Genomic DNA, 20,025 nt, shown 5'->3' with positions numbered 1-20,025 from the left:
TACATTGAGGCGATATCTCAGCGACATCTAGCTCTTATTTTGGTATATCAAAATGACATTTGGAAGTTGACAAGTAACTGCAGTGGGGGTTGAAAAAATCAAAACCACTGAAAACCAAATAAAACGCATCTGACTTGTCTTGTTACAAGACCAACAACAACTATTACAAAAACAATATTGAAAGTAACTAAAAGGGTGGTGGTGGGCTGGTTTTGAACATACGTGCAGTAAACAAGCGTTCAACTGTCACCGATAAAACAAAACCGAGTTCGAGTTTATTCGTTTCAAGCGCAGCAGTGATTGGGGTTGAGAGTGGCTGTGACGGCGACGAGAAAAGCTAAGCCAAAAATAGGAATAACTTGACGTGCAAACACAGACCAAAGCGTGAGCTAAACAAATTGGAACAGAGGAGCAGCTACTCAGGATTCACAGCGGTCACAGCAGTTGTGTTGTTGTGCTCATAGTGTGCAGTTCAATAAGTGTAATTTAATATTAGCACGATATTAGTGCCGGGCTGTTAAAGCAGCATTTTGAAAATAGTGTTTGTATTTTAGTGTGTGCGTTAAGCTCCAAACGCTGGCGAAGCGTTTGTACAAATATTTCATCAACAAGATAACGCACAAATAGAGTCACAACAACCAGCGGAAAAGTAAGCGACAGCAAAAACATAAATCAACGCTTTTACTAGCGTTGAATGTGACAAAATACGCTAACGGTAGTGGCCAACTACTAAAGGAAGAGGAAATATTGCGCACAACACAAAAACTGCTACAACTGGTGAGTGTTAATTTGGCAAAAAAAAATTGGAAATATTAGTTATGTTAAATATTTGGACATACTCAGATACATAATGCTTGAATTACAGTAAATAAATGTTCGTGTTTGCTTTTGACTTTTGCTGTGTGAATAAGTTGAGTTTGAAATCGTGCAGCTGGCTAATCGCATGTTCGGCTTAAGAACCCGTTCTGAATGACATATGTGTCAGACTTGCACAACCCAGACAGCTATGATTTTGAGACACATTTAGATATACTTAGTTGAATTTGGAATTAATTTAAAATTTATTTAATTTTAACTAATTCATATTAATTTAGTTTCATTTTAACTTAACTAAAATCTCCTAACCTGACTTTAAACAGGAATGCACGCCATATTGTGCTGCTCAATCGATTTCCTGCAGAAACTCATTACTTAGATATGAAAGTTATTGTTGGCTTGCATATTTGTAGCTGGCGCCTAAAGTTACACTTTTTCTATGACACGCACACACACTGTTGCAATACAGGTAACAGCTTTGGTATACTGTTAAAGTAAGGGAGCGTTCCTCAGCGTTCAATGCGCCCTTTTTAAGTCTGCCTTCAGTTCATTTTTACGCTCTTACGCTCTCTGTCGCTCTTTTATCGGCAGCCACAGTAAAGCGAACATTAAAAATACGACGCCGTTAGCAAGCTCAGCAGCGTCATACTCACGCACAGCTACTACCCCCTGCTGCAGCGACACAGCTCGGCTTTGCACAAGACCTACCACCGCTATCAACGTCACCCCACAGCACGGTCTGTAAAGCGCTTAGCGTGTATGTGTGCTCCCCAACCAAGTTGGGTTCAATATTTTCACCGCACTCGGTGTCTAAAACGTGTCTTATGAGTCGCCCAGCAAGGAGGGCTGCTTGCCTCCCAGCCGCGTAGCTTGTCTGTGTGATTTGTAGGCAGGCTTGTGCCCGAGTTCTGAAACGCGGTGCCGATTTTGTGCTCGCATTAGTGCTTCGGCCACTCCTCGTTTTCTATTAAAGTGCTTTTTTTGTTTTTGTGTTGTCGGCGCTATAGCGAAGTGTGCTACCAGCACTCAATGTCCTGTCGTCATCCAAACTGTTTATCTGTCTGTACTAATGCCTCTGCCGAGCGCGCATTTTAATGGCACATTGTGTTTTATTTTCTCGATTATGACATCAACTTGTCTATTGTCACACACACTACATGCATACACACATATATGGTACATACATACAGACGTAAGTCAACGCGAGCCAGGCTCTTCTCATTCCACCTTCCTTATGTTCCAGTTTTAGTTGGTTTCAGCGCTGCGCCTCAAATGACGCTTTGGAGTCCTTTCGCGCGCCTTTGTGATTTGATGATTGCTTTGTACTCAAGGCAACACACACACATACATACATGCATCTAAACATACATGTGTATTGTCACCACAAGCCGACTGTTGCTTTCGAAGTTCGCTTGCACTTATTATTCGCGTTTGCTTCGATTTTGTATCTGCCTGCTGTGACCAATTATCTGATTTTGCCTATTTCCACCGCTTTGCACCTTTCCATATGTCTCTGCCTTTTGGCGCAAGACATCATTTATGAAAATTCGCTTTGATTCATAGCTCGGTTTGTCAGCCACAGCTTTGTCGTTATTCTACGGTTTCGTTGGCTTTTTACTTCGGCTTTATCGCCGTTTATCCTTGTGGTTGTTTGGTTTCGGCTTTTGTTTTTGCTTTACTTCGACTGCTAGCGGCATTGGCTGCTTGTACCTTGCACCGATTGGATTGTTGTGAAACTGTAATTTTTTCCACGTCATGTCCCTGCACCACCCACACTCCAACCCTCACTTGGCCGCCTTTTATATTGCTTTTATGTCCTCGCTCGGCATTCAATTGCTATCGATTAGTTTCAAAAAGTATCAACTGACTGAGCGACTGCGGTCAAACCGAACACAAATATCTGGTGACTTAGTGACGTTTATTTGCTCATTGCCCGGCTCGTTTTAGTCGAAAGGACGGCGGAGAAATGTAATAGACGCTGTAATGTAATTAGCGGGCTTGGAGCTATGTGAATGGTATAATATATTATTTTAGCTGGAACAGGGTGTATTAAGTTTGCCACGAAGTTTGTAATACTCAAATGGAAACGTCGGAGACACTATAAACTATATGTAGTTGTATATAAATGATCAGCATGATGAGCTGAGTTGATTTAGCCATGTGCGTCTGCCCGTCTGTATATGCGCGCATTAGTCCCTCAGTTTTTGAGATATCGTTCTAAAATTTTGCTCAAGTCATTTTCTAGCCAAAAAATTGCTCATTTGTCGAAATCGCCGATATCGGTTCGCTATAGCATATAGCTGCCATACAAACTGAACGTTCAAAATAAAGTCTTCGTATGGAAAGCTTTTTCATTGGACGAGATATCTACACGAAACTTGGCATAGATTATTACTCACTGTAGCGCTACAATCTGCGAAGAAATTGTTTAAATCGGCCCACTATAGCATATAGCTGCCATACAAACAGAACGAGCAGAATCAAGATAAAGTACTGTTTAAACGCTTTTATGGTATAAGAAATGCAACTGTGTAGGGTATTATAGCTTAGGTGCTAGGGGTATGAAAGAAGAAACTTACCGTTATCAAAACATGTTCGTTAGCTAAAGCTTTACTTCTCATTATACATCGTTTCATATGTTTCAAAATTCGATTCAATAATTTTTCTTGCTAACGGAACACTGTTTTTTTGTTTCGAAAATATTAAAGACTAAGTATGTTATATTTTTTAATTTAAAATCCGCTTTCAAAATATTCCATTGAACCTGTACATTACTTATCTTTACATATTATATCTATCACTCCTTGCCATCGATTTTCAGCAGCGACACAAGTAGCGAGTGCTCTCTTTGCCACTAATGTCTTACACTTATACTCAGCCTCGATCTCTGCCTGCAATTTGGTTTATGGCACGAGCTGTCGCTGCGCCGGTGTGTATGTACGCCACTCGTGCTTTTATTGGGGAAAATCGGTGATTTCATATAATAACCATAGCTATTGTTGTTGCTCGGCTATTACAATTATTGCTACTGCACTCATACATTTGTATATTTTATGCGTGTTTTAAAAATAAACGCTCAGAGTTTGTATACTGCAGGCGCTCAGCCCCAGCAATGCACTTGTGCGCGCTGTTTTAGAGGCCTGTATGTGGGTGTGTGTGTGTGCGTGTGTGTCTGATGCTGCCTGTGTGTAAGAGTATACCTTTGGATCGCATTGCTGATCGTGTCTTCAATGGAACGATCAAGGTTTGGCTGTGTGTGCTTTTTCCGTAATATATTTGTGTATGTATGTGTGTGTGTGTAGATGTGTGTGTTTGCTAGTCGAAAGTTTTCAGTCACACAATATGTTGCTCGTGCTGATCGCTGCTTCAACTTAAGGTATCAAAGACACAGCGTCGACTCTACGTGGCAGGCCAACAACACACACACACACACTCAATTGGCTCATGGCTGCGTGCAATTAAATGTTTAACGCTTGCATGTGGTAGTAGTGTGCTGTTGGTCGTGTTGCGCTTATTCCTTTTGCCCGAGGCGTTGCTCGTGTGGTAAACCCAGAGCTCTACCCCGTCGTCTTCGCGCCGCGTTGCGTTGGCTCGTCGCTGCGTCAAGTGCTGAGATGAGTTCAGATTTATTTATGGCTTCCTAGAGTCGTGTTTCGTGCACTTTACTTTCGTTGCTATTTACCAGACTGCCATAGTGCGATAGTGTGGGCTTGTGTCTTGGGGAGGTAATTGAACTGATCTTAAAATAACACCTAGACAAAACGCAGTTCAATGCAACTCGGCGGCCGGCGTGTTTCAAAACAAAAAAAAAAAAAAACCTTGAACATTTTGTAAGACTCCGCTCGCACGCCTCGCCCTGCACGCCGAACTTCTAATATCATTCGTTCCAACACCTAAGCATTGTAATGAATTTATGTACGCATGTTTTGCTTTAAGCATGCATTTTCGTTTTTGTAAATATTTCAAAATCTCTTGCTATTTTTAGTCCGAGATTAGCAATCGCACACGCTCTGCAGCAATATTTTTGCGCCTGCACTCTCTCGCTCTCGCGCCATGCGCTTAACGGCACATTGTTTTTGTTTTGGCACACGCTGTCTCGAAGTTAGGCATATGTTAGTAGTCGCCGTTGAGTTGGTTAGTCCGACAGTCAGTCGCTCGCTTGGGCGCTGAGTCACATCGCTGTACTAAGTAATACTCGTATGTGGGGCCATTTGGTCTTAAAACGAAATGCTTTCGTTATATATTCTTCGCTTTTAATGACACACATTACAAAGGCGTTCACATACAAGTGTATATAGGTATGTATATACTCATATATAGGTGAATAAGTATGTATATGTTATATACATATTACGCCTAAATTATATTAACAATTTTATAGACATTTTACGATTTTTCGAAATTTGTTTGTTTTTATCGAAATTACGATTTTTTGTTTGCAAGATGCATTTTGTTTAAGAAATAAACTAAAAGTATATACATTTACAGAATTTAATTCACTTTAGTAATCTGTGATTAATTTTGAAAAATTTTTCATTGCGGAAATGCCGCGAAATTCAGGTCCGCAAGGCCTCCGAAAGAAGATGTCAGTGAGAAAGATTTTTCTGCTTTAAATGAGCTAAAAACCAACAACCAAAAAAATGTATGATTACCTTAGCTGAACACATGTAATAAACGAGCGTTTTGTTTAAATTTTAATTTTTGACAAAATGGCGGCTTAACCAAAGGGTTAGGTTAGGTTAGGTTAGGAGGCTGATCCTAAGAAAGATCTCACTTGAACAGCTATCCGTTGCGGCTAAGTCTTCTGTTCCGCCGAGTGTATGATGACCAAGATGTTTCAGTCTCGGCCTTGCAAAAGCCGGACAGTGGAGGAGAAAGTGCCTGGTTGTCTCCCAAAAAGTCGACTTTTGTGAAAAAAATTACATTCCTTCGTTTATTATCTGACAAATATACCAGGCACTTTCTTACATATATATATTTAATAAAGTCGTGTGAAAGTTTCAAGTCAATCGGTCTACAGCGTCATTCTCCATAGATATTTTAATTTGTTTTCGTAAAAACACCGAAAAACTAAAAGTTATCCCAACCAACAGCTCTCATTAAAATGCGATAACTTCGTTAATTTTTCGTATATTTTTATGAGTGTGGCATCATTTTAAACCTAAACGCTTTCAGTGTATTAAACTGGTAATACTGACAATATTTTTAACACAAAAATATTTCGTGAAAAGCAAAAATGTGCAAACTGACCAAAATCGACATCCGCTGCTATTAGTTCATAATTTCGAAATTATCTAAAATATAAGCTTAAGAATCGCTGTAAAAATAGGTTATTAATTTTGCCATAACTAAAGATCAACTTTGAAAAAAATTTTTTTTTTTAATTTTTGAAAAATTGTATTGTTTGTTTAAATTTTTTAATTTTTAAAATTTTTAATTTTTGAAATTTTTTAAATTTTTTTTTTTAATTTTTGGAATTTTTTTATTTTATTTTTTTAATTTTTTTTTTTTAATTTTTTAATTTTTGAAATTTTGTTTTTTTATTTTTTGAGAAAAAAACATTTTTTTTTCTGTGGCTGCGATTTTGTTGTAAAAGGTTAACATGGCAATTCCCTAAAAACTACATAAATTTGAATTATCGATTCAATTCATTTTCACCTCAATAAACTGTAGTGGACTAAGCTCAGTTTCAGGCGCATTTCGAGCTAATTTCCCTTGGCTTAGCTGTTTAAAAACTCCAACTCAGTAAGCTCGCTTAACGTGAGCTCGGAATGTACTTATAAAGAGCTATAGTTTGTTTATGTTTTATTATGTAACTGTGATCTAGCAACAATTTGGCTAATTTAAGCAGATAATTTTAAGAAGTTTAACACAATTTGCTGATATTTCAGGCAGTTAGCGTTTTCTAAGCTATGCAACTAATACAAGAACGAACGCTAAGCCATACATAGGTACCACGATCTTTTTAAGATCCCTGGGGGTTACTTTGGTTTTTGAACAGTTAAGCGCTATATATCCTAGCATTTCTTGGTCGGCATTCGAGTCCCGCTTTTGCTATTTGAAACGGAGACACTAATTATTATTCGAATTCGTGTCTTACCGAAATACGTGCGTTCATTCTACTTATGTAGCCTTTAAAAATAGACTTTTACGCGCTGGTTGCCTTATGTCGCTTCATCTGAGATACACAAAAGTTTTCCAAACTAAAAATGCTACGCCATTTGTAAATAAGCATTGTTCCCAATCAAGCGCAGCCAATTTCCGACGCTCAGCGCCAATTTGAGTTCATCTTTCTATTTCAGTGTTCGCTCGTATCCCGACACGTCGATTACTTGTGCCTCGGCGCCGTGTTTTCACTTAGTATTCTAAATTTCAAAACTACAAAAACAAAGAAAATAATCAAAAAAAAACAAACAACAAAAAAGCAACACAAAGTAAACTAAGCAGTTCTTTTGGCTGACCTGAACAGAGCAGAACCGTGTAGCGCAACGAGCCGCCCTCGCCCGCTTTGCCGCCAGTTGATGGCGCTCGCCCACATTAACGTTACGTTCTTCAAATATTGTATTCCTTTGCAGCGATTTGTTGTTGAAACAAATTTGTTAATTAAAAATAGAATTCAAACATCGTCTTTGTACGAGCACAACTCTTGGCTAGTCTGTGTTCTGTCTTTGAACGCTGTGCACGCGTCTCTAGTTGTCGCAAACGGCGAGGTGGAAGTAGCGCATAGCGCAGCACAGCACAACACGCCAAGGCAAGTCGCAGCAGTGAAGTGCCACTGAAACCGCGCATTCAGTGAGAAAAAAGAAAATACATACAAACATACATATAGTTTTGAAGGAAGCCAAGCAAACCGCGCTGATCAGGCTAGCAAAAGTGATCAACGTTTGAGGCAATCGATCAGCCAAGTATTTACAAGTAACAGTCGTTCAACGCCAGTACCAAGCCTGTGCAGGCGACGAAACTGAGTGGAGTAGCGGTGTCACAGCAGTCGCGCTATACGAGGTAAGTAACAACGCTCTCCAACAGGCAACCAAGTGATGACTTGCGCCCTTTTGGCGGATATGAAAATAAACAAAAGTTGTACGCAGCGCAATTTGACGCGTATGTGTGCGCACATACACACACACACTCATGTTTACACGGCATTTGGCATAACGACAACGACGACTTTCTGCGGACTTTTCCATTTTCCTCATTCGCCGTGTGGCCTGCTTATACGAAGCGCACAGCTTTTGGCCAACTCGGCCTACCCACACACACACGCACACACACACACAACAAGCGGCGCGTACACGCGCTAAACGAAATCACTCTCGCCGACATCAGACGCCTGCTCGCTTGCGTAAATATGCGCGCGCTCTCTCTGCTCTTTAGAGCGCTCGTGCCTTTGTGCCCGCTTTCGTTTGAACTTCTTGGCCACCGCATCTTGGCGTGAATTCATTTCGATTTAATTTTAGTCCAAGGTTTAAAGCGTTAGTGGCTTCTGTGCCGCATTGCTCGTTTCTACGTTCGTTTGTTCGTATGTACGTTCGTTTCTGTTGGTTGGTTGGCTGGCTGGCTGCTTGCTTGTTTGACCGATCAGCTGCCTTGCTCTGTACACTTGCTCACACTCGTGTGCGCACTCACACGCATACACTCGCTCGATCGCGCGTTAGTTCGTCCGTTGGCTAATCGTTTGTTTAATTTGGCTTATTGGTTGCGTATACGCGTGTTGCTCAACAAAAGGGAGCCACAAATTCAATACGAAATTACGGTTTTGTTATTGGCGCTTGTGACTGTGCATTGCCATTACAAGTTGGAGGAGTGGTTAGAAATAAATGTAGCGCGTTTTGAAGTACAGTGGAAAGCGCTGCCTTGCAATTTCAGGTATGTTCAATTTTGATTGAATTTTTGGCGAGCGGCGTTTGGAATTTAAGGCTTTGTTGTGTTAATATATATTCTTTAATAATTCTTCAATACTTTCTTCAAAGCAATTTCGTTGCAAGACTTTGCTCCTAAGCGTCTCGGGTTTCAATGCTGCACGACAAATTCTAATGTCGATCGTCTTACCAGAGAACGTAAGTTCTTCTAAGTGCTCTGGTCTTACTATAAATAATCAGCGCTCTGTGCATGTATTTGCTGGCTGCTGGCGTTTTTTCGCCGCTGCCAACTTTACCTGCTGCAGTGCTGATCTTGTTTTAAACAATGTTGCAACTTGCAATTGAATTGTTGAAGTGTTGCAAACACTTTACGGTTTTTTTTTTTATTAAAATACAAATTTTTTAAAAATTTATTTTTAAAAATCTGCACTGCGTGTTTATAATAGCAAATGTTCACCAATTATTGCCTATAAGTCGGTATATCGGTCAGTGGAAGCTTAACTTATTTAAGCAGCTTTTCTGAAGCTTCAAACTATTACTTTAATTACGAATTTAAATACAAAGGAAATTGTTGAACTCTACATATAATTGCTTTTTAATACTAAGCACAACAAATTTTATATAAATTTCTATTAATTTTAAATATTTTAAATTTTATATAAATTTCTAGTATTTTTAAATATTTTTAATTTTATATAAATTTTTATTATTTTTAATTTTATATAAATTTTTATTATATTTAAATATTTTCAATTTTATATAAATTTTTATTATTTTTCAATATTTTCAATTTTATATAAATTTGTATTATTTTTAAATATTTTCAATTTTACATAAATTTCTATTATTTTTAGATATTTTAAATTTTATATAAATTTCTATTAATTTTAAATATTTTCAATTTTATATAAACTTCTAGTATTTTTAAATATTTTCAATTTTATATAAATTTCTATTATTTTTCAATATTTTCAATTTTATATAAATTTCTATTATTTTTTAATATTTTCAATTTTAAATAAATTTGTAGTATTTTTAAATATTTTCAATTTTATATAAATTTTTATTACACATTTTCTTAAAAAATGTTTCTCTTCTAAAAGTTTTGGAGCATTATGCATTTATTTTTAAATCTCCACTGCCTTTTTGCCACTAAGCGCTCAACGCCTATAAGTGCAGCCGCTCAGATCGCGTTGTTCGATATTTCAAAGCACACACACACATGCTTACAAATGTACATAGTAACTCAAAAAAGAAATTCGAGCTCTTCCATCCCTTTTGCTCACTTTGGCTTTTCTTGTTTATGATTTTGGCTTGGCCAAAAATAAATTTCCCATTTTCTCGCCGCTAGCTACATACAGACTATTTATGTATGTATGTATGTATGTATATATATGTATGCATGTATGTATGTATACTGTGTTGTATTAATGTAGCTTTATGAAGCGCTTTTCTTAGTTTATTTTTTCGGAAAATTTTATAGAGCTGCATTCATGTGTATGCGTGTATGTGTGTGCATGTGTATGTGTTGGCATAAACTGAGCTGTTTTCTTGGTACTAAGCATGTTGGAATCGCTGGTGTTTCCGCTTGGAAAATTGTTTTGAGTCAGCAAAGAATTTCACATAAATATTGTACATACATATATACATACTTACATACATACCTACATACCTACCTACATACATAAATATATGCATATGGTAGATATATATAGTTATATTATATTCATTTACGAACATGCTATTTGTGTGCCGTAATCATGAAAGTTAATTTATTAAGAACTCTGAGCTTCATTGCATCTCGCAAAATGTCGAAATACAGCAACTTACAGTATACTGTATATAAATGATCAGCGTGACGCGCTGAGTCGATGCCCGTTTTTCTGCCTGTGTATACCCGTACTAGTCGCTCAGCTTATGTGATATCGTGCTGAAATTTTGCACATTTCATTGTCTTTCTTTGGAAGCCTCCTCTCCTGTCGGAACAAACTGATCGCTCAAAAGCAAGTCCTTGTTTGAAAAACTTTTTTATTTAACAAGATATCTTCACGAAATTTCGCATATATTATTATCGAAGACAACGCTACGTTCGCCGAACAAATTGTTCAGATCGGAACACTATCACCAATCCATATTTATAACAACTCGTAATATCAATCGAGCCTAAAGCTTTTCGTGCTATTTCTGGCAGCGAGTTATCTAATAAGAAAAGTAAAAATAAATAAATAAAATATCATGCACACTACGATAGATTAAAATCGCTTATATACAATAATTAAGCAATAGCTACTTTTGGCTTTATGTCACAATCAGCTTTAAAGGGCGCTACTCATGGTAAACTGCGACGGCGACGCTTTAACCGCTATCTGCAGACATGCCAAGGCAAATATTCGTATATACTACACTTAAGTATTTGTTTATAATATAATAGATATACCGTATATATGTAGGTATATATGTAGTTGGGAAAATAGCGCAGAACACAGGCTTGAGTGCTTTGGCTGAGGCTCAATGCTTGCGTCACCGCGAGAGTGTACGTAGTAGTAGCAGAGCGGTGTGGCGCGAGGCACGCGGAAATCAGAAATCAAAACTGTTATCAGACTTCTTATCAGCAGATTCACCTGTGTGTGCACGACTTTACAGGTAATACAAATAATACACAGCTTGCATATGACTGTAAAGAGCTGCACGGTACATGTGTGTGTGCGTGACTGTGCGTTTGCATGTGTTGGTGCAATTGTGGCTCATCGTCAAAGCCATGCGTTTGAACTCGTATCGTTTCGAAACACAACACATGCTCACATACCACACTTAACTGTTATAATTTCATATTTACCGAGCACTTAGCCAAGGATTGCGCATGTGTGTGTGTGTGTGTGTATATTTGTTCATTAGAAAAGAAAAGCTTATAAAATAACACAAAACAAGTCGCCGAAACAAGATAAAGACCTTATGTATTTTTATTATTCTTGTAATTGTCGAGTCAGTGCTCGTGCTTTGGTTATTGTTGTTTTTGCATTGCACTATCTCGATAAAAAATATATTAAATATTTATTGAAACCGAAAGCAGTTGTAATACGGTGAAATAGTCGCGCAGAAGCGCTCTTTTTAATGTTAGAAAATCGATTTTTTTTTATCGCTTAAGCGTTTATAGCCGCTTGCAAGTCTGAGCAATTGCGTTGTTTGTAAATTTTTTTCTGAAGTGTCTTTTAATTTATTAAAAAAATAAAAAGTATGTAAATTTTTTAAATTTAATATGCTTCAATAATTGGTGAGTTATTTTGAAAAATTTGACATGCCTTTGATACCGTAGCCGAGCTGCAGGCTAAGCTTCAAAAAAAGTTGTCTGACGGTGAGGAAGATTTTTCTGCTTCAAATTATCTTAAAACCAATAAGCAAAAAAATGCATTATTACAATAGTTGAATACAGATAGTGAGCGAAGAATTAATCAAAAATTTACATAAAAAAATTTATATATCAGATTGGCTTAAAAAATCGAAATTATTGACAAAAAACTTATTTCTTCGATATTTGCCTGTAAACTGTAACTAATTAAAATTATGATCTGTTGATAAGTTCGGTCCAGCCGTTTCGAAGAAGCTTTTCTCACCGCCTCTGCAAACAGCGTTTAGAGCAAAAACGTTTAAAGTTTTTTTGGCGCCGATTACACTAAGTTAAAAAATTCATACAAATACGCTCATAACTTCAAAACTGCAATATTTGCCGTCTCAACTACATTATTTTGTAGAAATTCTGAGATACGTATAGTATGTACATACATATGTACATTCGAAATATGCAATTCTTAAGTGAATATAACTGCTTAACTCTCATTATTACGAACTGCAACTCTGCGTAGAGAATTTATTTGTTCACTAGATAATTTAAGGGTTTCACGGCTTCAAAACAAAAAAACATAAATTGTCTTATTAAATTTTATAACTTCGCTAGAGTATTGTGTTAAATTCTCAAGTTGATACCAGTAATAGTTTTGGAGATACATTCGGACAGACGGGTCTTTGAGCTATAATTTACAAGGTCTTGAACGAAGAATTTATTTTAGTTCAATACAACTATTTAAAAAACAGAAAACGGCGAGAAATTTTCACCAAAATTTGATTGTTTTTGTAAAAAATCTGCCAAAAATACAATTTTCACTTTTTTTTTTTTTTTGCCACCCCAAAACTTAGTTAATGGTCTTAGTTCAAACACGTATTTTTTTTTTTTTACTCTTGTTGATCCTGTCAGAAATTCTGTGGTCAATGCGGCAGCAACTTTTTTTCCGAGGAACTGCCGTAAATGACGTCGTAAAGTCCGAGTTTTGAATAATTTCCTTTGAAAATTTCACAAAATCTTTATCAAATATGCATCTTTGGCACAATAAAAAATTAGAATAAAATATTTAATTTTTTATATGAAAAAAAAAATTATAGAAAATAGAGCGTTTTTTGCACGACGAAACCCATGTAACCGCTTAAGGGAACTCAACACAACTCAAGGACACAGTATAAAAGAGAGTTGTGTAAAAAACATTTTTCGCACGTTGAGACTAAACTTTCATATGGGAAACGCGTTGTTTGAGCCAACTTTGCAACCTAACCTATACATTGTGTTTCTATTGTTGATTGTGCGCTTGAATTTTTATCACTTCAACCTAGCGTGATAAAGAAAAATAGCTTTGTTATAGCTGTCGCCGCTAGACGCTCTCTGTCAAAACTGCGTTTTATCTATTTTTTTTTTATTAAGTACGCATATCAACAAATGTGAGGTTATGGCACAATAAAGCCAAAAGCAATTATATTTCTGCGCAAATATTGTGTTCAACTAACGCTCATCGAAAGCTCTGCAGTCGTCTTCTGCTTTCTTGTGCCTTGTGACGTAACAGTCGTTGTCATTCTACATAAATCCCCACTTACACATGGCACTACCACACCCGGTATATTGCTAAGTGTCACTTCACCTGCTCGGTGCACTTGTTGATACTAATGTGCATATGTATTTGAACTGTACATACCTAGTAATGTATATATATATATATATATGTGTGTGTGTGTGCTCGTACCGCAATGCCACATCATTCACTTTTAGAACCGACTATCGGGCTTATCAGTGTGCGCTTCAATCTTATCTTAAACTTTGACGACATGGACTGAGTGTTTGTTTGCCGCCACTCCACTGCTACGCTTCTGCAGGCATAAATACAAAGTAATACTTAGCTGCGCACAAATGCTTGTATTGTAATTATGCAAGCGTGTGTTTATGTGTGGCAATAATAAATGTTATATAAAATTCACTTTGCAGCGCTGACTCAGGCTGGCCGCGGCTTGCGCGCTATCAGTTGATATAGCCTAATTTAATAGATTTTTACGCGATGGCGTCAACAGCAGGCAGGTTTGTTTGTTTGTATGTTTGTCTGCTCACACTTGCCACTTCGCAATGTCAGCCAGCTGCGGCAGGCAGTTTGTATGGAGTGGAGCTCCAGGCACGTATGGCGCTCGTGTAGTTCGTGCAGGAAGCACGGACTGCACAGTCTGCCAGCCTGCCGCGTTGTCTGTCTGCTATTTGTTCACCTATTTAAGCCCACCCCCTTCCCCCCTTACAGTGTTGCAATCTTGAGCACACAGTCGGTGCGCTTTGTTTACACACAGACACACACACAGTTGGACAATAAATTCGACTATTTGCTTTATTGTCATTTCTTGTCAAACTGGACTTGAAGCGCTGCTTACATTGAAATGATCGCTACATTTTATTATATACATATATAGTTATATATGTATGTATATATGTGTGTATGCATGCATGTATTGCATATGCGCTCAAGTCTAGGTGCATGCTAATCAATGCTTTGTTTCACATGCAGCATTAAGCGCGCTATTGTCAGCTTTGCTTAGACAAAAGTTCGGTTTGTAATGGTGAAACACCGCCCCTCCTTCTCCTACGTCGCACCCAGTAATAATCGAATTGCGTAGTTTTTTGCACACTGTTAATTTTACCGGCGATTCGCTAATGATTAATATCGGTTTAACTTGAATTCTGACGGCATAAACATTCAAGCTGCTCTATATATAATATATATATATATATATATATATATATATATATATATATGTATGTATGTGTGTGTGTAAGTATATGCCTAAGTAGATTTACAATTAGTTGATTAGATATTTTGCGCATTGTAAATATGTATGCATGCGTGTGTTTATCAGGTGCTTTTTTCAGCGCTCGCTTGTTCGCTTGTGCCAGGATGGGGTTTAGTGTTCCCACACACACATGCATGTATTCACTTTATTCGTGTATGTCAATAGATACAGGTATTTATGTGACATGAAAGGCTTTCTTTATGCTCAAACATAGCTTTGAGCAAATAGAAACAGCTAATAATAAAAAACTACGTGTAAACGCCTGTCTCTCAGTTTTATCGGCACTTGTTAACATTAACTTCGGCTGCACCGGGTCTATAATACCCTGCACATGTGTATTTCTTACATATATCATAAAAGAGTATAAACAGATTTTTTTTTTTTATTTTGATCGCTCTGTTTGTATGACAGCTTTATACTATAGTGGTCCAGGTCTGTTGTGGGAAAAAGGACTTGTGCAAAATTACAAATCGATCGAAATCAAAACTGAGCACTCATATATACAGACAAACAGGCAGAAGGACATGACAAAGTGGACTCAGCTTGTCACGTTGATCATTTACCATATATACTGGTATATACGGGTACTTTAGAGGTTCTCTAACGTTTCTCTCGGGGTATATTTACCCTGATGAGGGTATAAAAATGTGCCGGTACGTTTTTCCGCTTAAGAAAGCTTTCATCTTGTGTGTTTTCATGAGCTTTCACAGCAGCAGTTTTGTAAAGCTTTCAAACTTATTCAGTTGTCAAACGCTGATTGTTTTCGGACTGCTTGTTAAGCTTTTAAATTAATAATTTGAGTGCCGTTAAACAACAGCTCCTTAGTAATTTTCTTCTTGAAAGTACTCTCGCTTCCAACAGCCTTGCTGTGCTCACCGTTTGACTCACATTCTATGCTAAGCTTCTGACGAATATTCTGTAATACAAGCAAACAAACGCGTGCAGGCAGCCATGAGATAGCGGTAAAGTATTTTGGAGATATGGTTGCGCCACAGACCAACAGACCAGAGACTAAGCTTCAGCTCGTCCAAAACTGTGTGAGCTTATCATTAAACGAAAATCGTTATCATTGTCGCGTCAGACGATATCTTGCCGTTAACCAAACGCACTCTCCACTTTTGTGTGTGTATGTGTATGAGTGTGTCTGTGTCTGTGCTGGCTAACGTTGGGCGCGTTGAGCTCAAAACAATTGCCTAGCCGTGTGAACGCTTGGTTTGCCTGCTGGTTTGGGGCTGATTGAGTGGCTGAGTGCGCGCGCTGCGCCCTGCTTTGGCTGAGTTTTGTCAAATGCTTATTAATTAATAATAACAAAAAGGTGAAGAACGCAACGGCAGTCAAAGCGAACGCACACATACAACCAACGACGACATTTGTATTTGTATGTGTTGGTACATATGTGTGTGCGCGCTTACGCACACGAGCACGAGTTTGCACGGTTTTTATCGGCGTCAGGCGGCTATCAGTCAGCCACTCGCGCTCTGGGCCGAGTCTAACCAACCAGTCCGTTTTACTTTGCTCACAGCTCAACACACGCAGTGCGCTGTGCGGTTCGTGTTTACGTTGGCGAGCGCTCGCTAGCAATTATTTAATTAAGCTTAAGCTCTTTGCAATATTACAGCAAATCTTATTGTGTACATATTTCCTTGTTGTATCGTTTCATATACATATATACATACATACACGCTTGCTGTGCGACAGCTTCAAAACGTCTCACAAAAAGCGCATGAAGATGGAGAAGACTCCCCGCTACACGCAACGGGAGCGCAACATGGTGCTGGGCTTCGCCGCTCAATACAAAGATGTCATCGAGAATAAACGCACTGACGCCGAGTCGAATCGCAAGAAGGACGAAGTGTGGCGCCAAATAGCAAAGGAGTTCAATGCGCGCGTCTATCATCAGCGCTCCTCCAAGCAATTACGTCAGCTCTACAAAAACATGAAATTGCTGCTGAAGAAGGATCTCTGCGGCGAGGGCAAAGGCAATCGCACATTCATGGATCTGCTGAATACGCTGTCGCAACAGGAGTCCGTCGCACAATACATATCCGAACAGATGTCGCCGAATGGTGGCAGCGGCATTGGCAATGGCGGCTACGGCAGTAATCGACAGCACAAATACGACGATGACTACGATGACTCAAAGGTGAGTTCAGAATGATAACATATAATACCCATATGATACGCGTATGGCCAAGTGTGGCGCAGTGGTAGTAAGCACAAAACGAGTTGAGAGGAGCGGTTAGTGGGTAAGCGTGTAGCTAATTAGGGCGCTGTTTATTGGGGTGGACTTTGGTGTGTGATTGATAACAAGTGTGGTTTCCGCGCAGCACAGATTAGTATCGGCAACTGGGATTGAGCGATAAAACGTACGAACGGAATAAAAGCATATATTCAATAATACGAAGGATGTCCTGGCAATTTTTCATACAAAAATTACATTCAAACATGTAATTAAGTCTTTTTTGCAGTTTCTGTTTTCACTTTAAATTTCTTAACAAGTTTTACATACACTCTTCTAATCTGCTTCTCTTCCTCCATGTTTTGCATTAGAATCCCTTTCCACAACTTGCCGCGCTCGGCTATGATGGCATGGACCCCGATGTCATTGTCATTAAATCGGAGGACATCAGCGATAATGATCAGTCACAGCCGCCTGAGGATATGGACGATGACGATGGTGACTGTCTGAGTTCCAAAGATATACCCGAGGTTTGTTTAGAGGAGGAAGATGATGAGATTTTCGCCACTGACTTGCGTCATTCTACGCCTGTACAATCGACGCATGCGTCACACCGCGCCTCCTTCAACTCAAATGGACCGCATCAGCAGCAAAATTCCACACAACAGCCAGAAGTGACAATACAAAATGTCGGCGGCATACGCGTCGGCAGCATTGGCAGCTTGGCGAATCTCAAGGCGCTGCAGAATGGCGGCAGCAATTCTGCGCTGAATATACCAAACAGCAGTAATAACGGTAATAATGGCCACGGAAATGGTCATGGCGCACATAATGCTGGTCGCCACACGCCCAGCACGCGCCACCAGGTAAGCGCCGAGCAGCAAGCAGCACAGCAGCTGCTGCTCAACGGCCTCGGCTTGAGTGCCGTGCATCCGGCAGAGCCGCCATTGCCGCAACTGCAACGCGCCACGCACGCCGCTAATAGCAATAGCAACAACAATCTTATCAATAGTACAAATCAGCTGTTGCTGAGCTTGAATGCGAACGCTGGCTACGCCGGCCTGCAGAAGAACAGTCACGCTCATGGTCACGGTCACAGCCATCACCAGCACAACGGGCATGGTCATGGCGGCAGCGGTGCTGGCGGCGGCCTGCACAATCACAGCAACAGCAGCAGTGGCAGCAGCAGCGGCATCGGCGGCACACACAATGTCAACAATCGCAACAATGACTACCTCATGTCGCTGGCGATCAAGGAGCGCGAACGGAAGATTGACCTGTTGAATGCGCAGATCGATTATTGGAAGACTCTAACGAAGAAGTTGGACTCGAATGCTGCGCATAATCCGACGCCCGCCTGCATGTGCCACTTTCCCGGCAAAGTGAATGGTCTGCAGACGCCGACAAGTAGCAGCTAGTCCGACACGGACTTGGAGGAGGTGGAGGAGGAGCAAGCGGACGGCGTATGCGGTATGATTGAAAATGATGCGGCCGCTTTGGTGCTTGGCGCGCAAGCATTGCGGAAAGACGACGTTGTGCCTGATAAAGTTGCTGCTGGTGGTGCGCAAGCACTTTGCGCTGCTGGCGACGCAGAGCCGGAGGCGTGTACAGCTGGCAACTCGGTGGCGTCTTCGGCATGTGATGCGACATTGAGCGAGGCTTTCAAATTGGCAGCAGAGAACTTCGAGATACTCGAGTTGGACGCCTATGCGGAGGAGATGGAGTTCGACGAGAGCGATGTGGCGTGTTTGCTAGTGAAAATGTATAAATAGTTGTATGCGCACAAACGTAATTTTTTCGTTTAAAAATAAGCAAATAGATTTGTAAGTTTTACCTGTCAAATTTTTTGTGTTCAACATGTTTTATGTTATGCGTTTATTCTCTTAAATTTTACGTATGTGTTTAGTTTTGTTTTTGTTATGCAGTATTTTTCTTTAGTTTTTAGTGTATGTACTTATTAAATAGTTTATTCTAAATATTTTTTTGGACTTTATAAAATGTATTAAAATTAGCAAATGTACAAATATGGTTCCTAATCTAGTCCTCATGTCATACAACAAAAGGTAAACAATAACGGTTTGTAATGTAAATACAAATATGAATTTTTGCCAAACCAAAAAACAAGAAATAAAAAAAAAATGTTTAACTTGAATTGAGTATACGCATAAACCCAATAAATAATCTTGTGAAGTTGCCATATTCTTATACCAAATGAAAACTTATTTATTAAATATTTTTTAACAATTAAATGAAAAATATAATAAACTATTTTCTATTCATATTGGAGTAAATAGTATAAGTGAATGTTGTGTTTAAAAACAGAATTTCGGTATTGGAAGTCTGTAACCAGCCTTATACGTTGTATATATGTATGTATGTATTAATTCAATGTAAAAAAAAACTAAAATTTTCGCATATGTGCCCATATATGTTTGAACATACTTAATATAATACATACATAATTATATAATAGTAAAATATGTACTTAATATAATAAATGTATATGAATTTTGAATATACCGAAGAGCTTGTGCGCATAATTTCTTTTTTTTAATAGCAAATTAAATTCTTAAGTGTATACAAAAATTAAAGTTAAATGAAATTTAACGAATTTAAATTTTCTTTAAATTTGACAATTCTTTTATTATTATTATTTTTTTTAATATAAAATGTGCGCTCAGTTACTTTTTAAATATTCCTAAGCAATTTTTGTTACTAAAAATGCAAATTGATTTACAAAAATATTGTATATAAATACTTTTGTCGTATATGGTGAAGAATGTGAATAAAGTTTTCTAAAAAAGCAAGCAGTTCATGTTTTGAATATAGTTTTAATGCAGCAATGTTACTAATAGCAATGAAAAAATTTTTGTAGATATTTGTGTTTTTTTTTTGTTTAAGTGTTGAAACCAATTAATTTTGCCAGGATTATTAGCTGATAAAAATATTTAATTTATAATGCCACACTTGTTTCTTTATAGTCAATGTCAACTTTTTCTCTGAGCTTAGCATTATTATACAGTT

At 38.4% G+C, this 20,025-nt stretch overlaps 1 protein-coding gene across 5 annotated transcripts; it reads left to right on the top strand.

The window, feature by feature from the left end:
• Nucleotides 1–125: 125 nt before the first annotated feature.
• LOC106623161 (probable cyclin-dependent serine/threonine-protein kinase DDB_G0292550) lies at nt 126–19,808 on the top strand. Of its 5 annotated transcripts, XM_036359517.2 has the most exons (4): nt 126–481; nt 541–777; nt 16,521–16,965; nt 17,373–19,808. In XM_036359517.2, the coding sequence occupies exons 3-4, from the start codon at nt 16,546–16,548 to the stop codon at nt 18,417–18,419; spliced, it is 1,467 nt and encodes a 488-aa protein (XP_036215410.1). In that variant the 5' UTR covers nt 126–481; nt 541–777; nt 16,521–16,545; the 3' UTR covers nt 18,420–19,808. The 5 variants fall into 5 exon arrangements, with proteins under 5 accessions (XP_036215410.1, XP_014098050.1, XP_069965627.1 ...); XM_014242575.3 differs by having other exon boundaries at nt 126–777; XM_070109526.1 differs by lacking the exons at nt 126–481; nt 541–777 and adding an exon at nt 7,496–7,818.
• The last annotated feature ends 217 nt before the right edge of the window (nt 19,809–20,025 follow it).

The sequence above is a fragment of the Bactrocera oleae genome, chromosome 5 (assembly GCF_042242935.1).
Source record: "Bactrocera oleae isolate idBacOlea1 chromosome 5, idBacOlea1, whole genome shotgun sequence".
NCBI classification, from domain to species: domain Eukaryota; kingdom Metazoa; phylum Arthropoda; class Insecta; order Diptera; family Tephritidae; genus Bactrocera; species Bactrocera oleae.
This window is presented reverse-complemented; position numbering and strand designations above follow the sequence as displayed.